Source organism: Nansenia antarctica (genome assembly GCF_963989245.1).
Source record: "Nansenia antarctica genome assembly, chromosome: 6".
NCBI classification, from domain to species: Eukaryota; Metazoa; Chordata; class Actinopteri; order Argentiniformes; family Microstomatidae; genus Nansenia; species Nansenia antarctica.
This window is the reverse complement of record NC_137676.1, coordinates 14284365-14291148: the sequence shown is the minus strand read 5'-3', so window position 1 is coordinate 14291148 and position 6784 is coordinate 14284365. Positions and strand designations below refer to the sequence as shown.

At 44.1% G+C, this 6784-nt stretch overlaps 1 protein-coding gene across 1 annotated transcript in view; it reads left to right on the top strand.

Moving 5' to 3' along the window:
* Positions 1 to 5627, top strand: part of LOC308161348 (dedicator of cytokinesis protein 3-like) — a gene marked incomplete at both ends in the record, with an annotated part of 48614 nt that extends 42987 nt beyond the window's left edge. Inside the window, 4 exons of the mRNA XM_080535354.1 lie at positions 521 to 608; positions 1655 to 1780; positions 1915 to 1997; positions 5001 to 5627. Coding sequence (XP_080391480.1) covers positions 521 to 608; positions 1655 to 1780; positions 1915 to 1997; positions 5001 to 5627 — 924 coding nt within the window. The remainder of the gene's footprint in view (positions 1 to 520; positions 609 to 1654; positions 1781 to 1914; positions 1998 to 5000) is intronic.
* Positions 5628 to 6784: the final 1157 nt, after the last annotated feature.

Below are 6784 nucleotides of genomic sequence, written 5' to 3'. Positions count from 1 at the left end.
ATTTCTTTGCTTAGCGCCGGGTTTTAGGCGCCCACTACAGCACGCATAATAGCAAAGTGGCCTTGACCACGCCTCCACGTCTTAAGTTTAGATCTACCGCCTCGTCTTATTGATGAAGTGCATATTAGGGCCCCATGACTGACAACAGATAGGTAGGACCTACAACACCATTTACCGCCATATAACACCATGACTGACAACAGACAGGTAGACTATACCATAGAACCCCATGACTAAGAACAGACAGGTAGGCTAAACCATGGAACACCATGACTGAGAACAGACAGGTAGACCTACAACACCATGTACTATAACACACACTGAATGAGAATGGTAGGCCAAGTTAGGCCAAGTTAGGCAGTGTCTTCGCTAGGGCCAAGTTAGGCCAAGTTAAGCAGTGTCTTCGCTAGGGCCAAGTTAGGCCAAGTTAAGCAGTGTCTTCGCTAGGGCCAAGTTAGGCCAAGTTAAGCAGTGTCTTCAGTGCAGTCACCCTGACGCTCTGCTGTGTTTCTGTTACCAGAGCAACCATATGCAACGTGCCTTACTCCAGCAAGTGAGCCCCTGTAAGCCGTGTGGCGCTGACCCTCATATGGGTTTGCCTGAGAAAGGTAAGGCCCATGTTTTAATGTTTGAAACTAGTTTCTAGAACTTCCAGAAATACAATGTAGCCTTCTAAAACAGTACTATTCTAGAGTTTAGCTGCTTGCTTTTCTAATATAACTTTGACTGCATTCTTGATAGTGTCATATGTGTATGAGTATACAGGTGCTGGTCATATAATTAGAATATCATCAAAAAGTTGATTTATTTCAGTAATTCCATTCAAAAAGTGAAACTTGTATAATGTATACATTCATTCCACACAGTCTGATATATTTCAAGTGTTTATTGCTTTTAATTTTGATGATTATTACTGACAACTAATGAGAACCCCAAATTCAGTATCTCAGAAAATTAGAATATTACTTAAGACCAATACAAAACAAGTTTTTTTTTAAAATGTTGGCCAACTGAAAAGTATGAACATGGAAAGGATGAGCATGTACAGCACTCAATACTTAGTTGGGGCTCCTTTTGCCTGAATTACTGCAGCAATGTGGCGTGGCATGGAGTCCATCAGTCTGTGGCACTGCTCAGGTGTTATGAGAGCCCAGGTTGCTCTGATAGTGGCCTTCAGCTCTTCTGCATTGTTGGGTCTGGCGCATCGCATCTTCCTCTTCACAATACCCCATAGATTTTCTATGGGGCTAAGGTCAGGCGAGTTTGCTGGCCAATTAAGAACAGGGATACCATGTTGGTATATGCTAAATTTGGGGGTTTCATTAGTTGTCAGTAATAATCATCAAAATTAAAAGCAATAAACACTTGAAATATATCAGTCTATGTGGAATGAATGTATACATTATACAAGTTTCACTTTTTGAATGGAATTACTGAAATAAATCAACTTTTTGATGATATTCTAATTATATAACCAGCACCTGTATAGTGGGTTGTGTTATTATGTAGTGTAGTAACATGGATCGATTGATCCCAGTGTTTCTGCTGGCACCATATGCACTGACAAATGGATGCACTCACTGCAATGTAAGCCAATTTGGATAAAAGCGTCAGCTAAATGGCATATATGTTATTATATGATCATCCCCTCCAGTGTTCCCCAGCGCCCCAAGCAGCTGGAGTCTGGACGGAGGGGAGACCAGGGAGACTGTACCCTACATCCAGGGTCCTGCAGGAGGGGGGGGCATGCCCCCCATCCCCCCCAGGTCCTTCCCCCCAGGTGAGATCCTCTGGAGGTGTCTGACTCCTCTGCTATCATGACCAGTATGCATGAAGTTAGTCAACGTCAACATCTGGTGATTATTTAAAAAAAAAAAAATAATAAAGATTGTAATGACTTTTCTCTCCACCTAGGGCACTTCCTGATGCACTTTGATGCGTTTCACCACCAGAACAGCGACCCACCCCCTTCCCTTCCTGTTCGCTCTTTGAGAAAGGTATGTATTGTACTGGACAAACCCAACACGCAGGGGTGTGGCCAGTTCATTTTCAGGAGGGCGTAGCCAGTTCATTTTCAGGAGGGCGTAGCCAGTTCATTTTCAGGAGGAGAACACAGGGGGGGACAACAGTTCAATTGGGGGGGGGGCTAGCCAAGAGCGACCAAAACATTTTAAATGTTTTAAAAAATGAAGGTCGTCACCAACCTTTTTCTCTAACATTTAGACTACTAAGTGGAAACAATTACTTTTCTTAAATAGTACAGTTAGGCTACACAGTGTATTTATGTCTTCATAGTGTTGTTGGCTACATTAACTCTTTCACCTTGTAAGCAAGGTGCATATGACCTTTTCATTTTGCACTGCCAACATAAAAATTCTGATTGACATGTCCCCTTGTTTATGATATTCTCATCAACATAATGTCATGTGCAATTAGTAAACTCGCCAACAGTAGCCTAAGTCAGATTAAGCGGGTGCAATGTATTGTACAAGAATAACACTATTTACAGTGCTGTCAATTTATAAATATTGCAATATGTATTACTATTATTTTTTAATAATGATAATCAACTCGTGAACATTTTTCAGATTACAGACATATCTGCCAATATTGACTTTCTTTTTGAATGAAAAACTGATATTTTCTGAAACTGATATTTCACTGTTCTGTGCCAGAGGTTTCTTCTTAATGAAGAATTCTTGCATATCTCCCCTTCAAGTTTAACTTGAGAACAATTACAAACAAAGTAACTTCATTTTAAGCGGTTGAAAATTATACTTTCCTCTACTTTTAATGTTGCATTAATGGAACAACGAAAGATTGTATGCTTTCAAATGATGTGTCATACATTGAAATCTGAAAATAATTTAAGAAGATATGCTTATTTGAATGTTGGTACATCTCAAACCAATAAAACAGATGCCCTTGTCTAAAAGGACAGTCCCAATGCCTGATAATAATAACTTTTATTTGTATAGCACTTTTCCTGCAAACATTGATCACAGACCACATTCACAGACCGACACGCACCCCCGTCATTCATCCTGGTTACTTTCACTTTTGAATTCCATGACAAAAGCATAACTTCCCCCCAAAAAAACACACATCCCTCAGACAGCAGACATGCATACCTGCCTTAAGTGCACTCGAATGCCGTGTTCCTTAGAAAGAGAAGAATCTAGCAGACACATCCCCGTGTTCCTTATGGAAGAATCTAGCAGACACATCCCTGTGTTCCTTAGGAAGAGAAGAATCTAGCAGACACATCCCTGTGTTCCTTAGGAAGAGGAGAATCTAGCAGACACATCCCTGTGTTCCTTAGGAAGAGAAGAATCTAGCAGACACATCCCTGTGTTCCTTAGGAAGAGAAGAATCTAGCAGACACATCCCTGTGTTCCTTAGGAAGAGAAGAATCTAGCAGACACATCCCCGTGTTCCTTAGGAAGAGAAGAATCTAGCAGACACATCCCTGTGTTCCTTAGGAAGAGGAGAATCTAGCAGACACATCCCTGTGTTCCTTAGGAAGAATCTAGCAGACACATCCCCGTGTTCCTTAGGAAGAATCTAGCAGACACATCCCTGTGTTCCTTAGGAAGAGAAGAATCTAGCAGACACATCCCTGTGTTCCTTAGGAAGAGAAGAATCTAGCAGACACATCCCTGTGTTCCTTAGGAAGAGAAGAATCTAGCAGACACATCCCTGTGTTCCTTAGGAAGAATCTAGCAGACACATCCCCGTGTTCCTTAGGAAGAATCTAGCAGACACATCCCTGTGTTCCTTAGGAAGAGAAGAATCTAGCAGACACATCCCTGTGTTCCTTAGGAAGAGAAGAATCTAGCAGACACATCCCTGTGTTCCTTAGGAAGAGAAGAATCTAGCAGACACATCCCTGTGTTCCTTAGGAAGAGGAGAATCTAGCAGACACATCCCCGTGTTCCTTAGGAAGAGGAGAATCTAGCAGACACATCCCTGTGTTCCTTAGGAAGAGGAGAATCTAGCAGACACATCCCTGTGTTCCTTAGGAAGAGGAGAATCTAGCAGACACATCCCCGTGTTCCTTAGGAAGAGGAGAATCTAGCAGACACATCCCTGTGTTCCTTAGGAAGAGAAGAATCTAGCAGACACATCCTCGTGTTCCTTAGGAAGAGGAGAATCTAGCAGACACATCCCTGTGTTCCTTAGGAAGAATCTAGCAGACACATCCCTGTGTTCCTTAGGAAGAATCTAGCAGACACATCCCTGTGTTCCTTAGGAAGAGGAGAATCTAGTAGCATTGTGGGAGAGCTCTGAATCAAAACATACGCAAAATAGCTGCTAGCAGACTAGTGCTGAAAACAACTTCGCTATGAACATCTAACTGTATGTTTAGCGCATCACAACATGCTGATAGATCATCAACATGCTAAAAAAACATATCTACACATCTGATGATCACACAGTCCTTGCTTTTGAACACGTCCTAAAAGGAAAGTTTGTTTACAAGCCAATGTAATCAAAGCCAAGCATCAATGTATCACTTACCCAGTAGCCTATGGCAGACGAAAGAGTTGATCCAATTTGATCCAAGTATTTAGTGATCCAAAACTGTTGTTGTTTGTATTATCGAGTGAGCACTTCAACACTTAAACTTTCATATTCTAACTTGAATTTACACTATCAAAGCACATAATGATTGATCACTAAGAGCCAATGAAATTGGGGAGGCACACGGAATGGCCAATCCGATCGCAATCCGATCGCTTCTCGAAACTTTCACAAAGTCTTTACTGATTGACAGCACTCAACACCCAATGGGCGTTGGGGGGGCACACGGGTGCCATCCCGTGCCGCCATGGTAGCTCCGCCCTTGCCAACACGTACTGTAATATCTTTACTGAGGAATGTAGATCTGTTATGTTTTGATCCAAACAGGTCTACTTCCGATGTGTAACACATCGAAACAGAAGTCAACTCATGTCGAATCTCTCTCTCTCTCTCTCCCCCTCTCTCTCTACCTCTAGTCTCCTCTCCACCCCATCCCTGGTTCCCCTACCAGTCCCCAGTCGGCCCTGGGGGGCAGTAACTCTACTCTATCAGGCAGTGCCAGTAGTGGCGTCTCCTCTCTGAGTGAGAGTAACTTTGGGGGCCAGTACCCCGACCCAGGGCCCATCAGGAACGACGCCATGGAACCTGTACCCAGCCATCTGTGGACCCCAGACGAGTACCTGGCCTCCCCTTACCTGCACATCCACTACAGTGGCCCCGAGCCGGACTCCCTCGACCCCGTCCGCCCCTTCCACTACCGCAGCCCCGCCTCACACCCCCACACTCACTCCCACCCCCACCCCCACTCTCACCCCCAGCCATCCGGGATCGACCCCCACCCCCATCCCCACGCAGCCCCTCCCCACCACCACGCACCCCTCCACGGCCCCCACCACATCCCCTACCGCCGCCCCCAACCCCCGAGCGTGCCCCCCAAACCTTACTTGAGGGAGGGGTGCATCCCGGAGGAGGAGCTGGTCCCCCAGCCCATCCCCCTCCCCCGGAGGATCTTCCACTCCCCCCACAGTCACAGTCACAGAGAGGAGCTGGCCAAGGCTCCTTGGGAGCAGTGCATCAACGAGGAGCACGAGGAGACACCGTGAGGAGGAGGCCATGGCTGCCTCCCTATCGTCTAGAGTGGTCCCCCTCCTCTTGTCTCTGTGAAAGAGCTGGACTGATGAAAGCAAACACCTTATAGGCACGGATGGACTATAACGCTGTCCCGTGTTCTACTTTATCATACGGGTGCAGATGAGAGGAGACAAGGAGAGGAGACAAGGAGAGAAATCCACTCTAGACTGATTGGGAGGTACCCTCAGTCTTCTCACTGTGCTCCGCCTGTTGATTCTGATTGGATGACGCGGCCTCATAGGAATTAATAAGGGAATATTATCTAATGATCAATAGGACAGCGGATAATGACTTTGTTTATTAAATTGATATCGATTGTACACTATTGTACAACTAGTCTGTGAGCATGTTTTGTTTATTTTCATTTGAGAATAATATTCAACGGTTTTGTGAAACATGACGACCACAATCATAACAGACATAATCCATTGATATATTACAAACCCCTCCTTCCCCATCCCTTTTTCACGACGAAAGGCAACTATAGAAAGTTACATTCTCAGTGAAGTGATAATACTGTAGACATTTCTGCTTTAAAGACTTTTATTTTGATATCTGCTACAGTTCAATAATGATTTTAATTTTTCAATTATTATTTTTTTAAAGGTTTTTCATAGTTCATTCTTTACAGTTCATTGTTTTTGTCCAAACACTATTAAGGGCTCCTTTATAGTGACTCATATCATATGGCACACTCAGAACCTACTGTGTCTGTTGCTACCTGGCATCATGGACAGTAGGTCAGTTGTTTGGACCTGGGTCACTCCTCTTGACCCACATCTCAAGGGACACGAACTTCAGTTTATCGATCTGTACAGAGCGTATGGAAAACCAATGTGAATGTATTCAAACAAGATGTACTATTTGTATTCCGCAAAAAGTGGCAATTCTCCTTTTTTTTTTTTTTCAAGTGCTTTTATATTTACGTTAGGTCTCTATTTGAGTGTCCGTTGTCTTCTGTGTGACAGAGATATCGCATGAGAGGGTTGCGGGCGGGCGGTAGACTGACAAACCAAGGGGAGAAGGGATAAGGGGGGTGACACAGACCAGCAGTGAGCTCTAGTTTCAGCTTCACAGGGTTTTTGTGACACGCTATCAAATTGGATTCTGTCCTCAATGGAGAGACCGA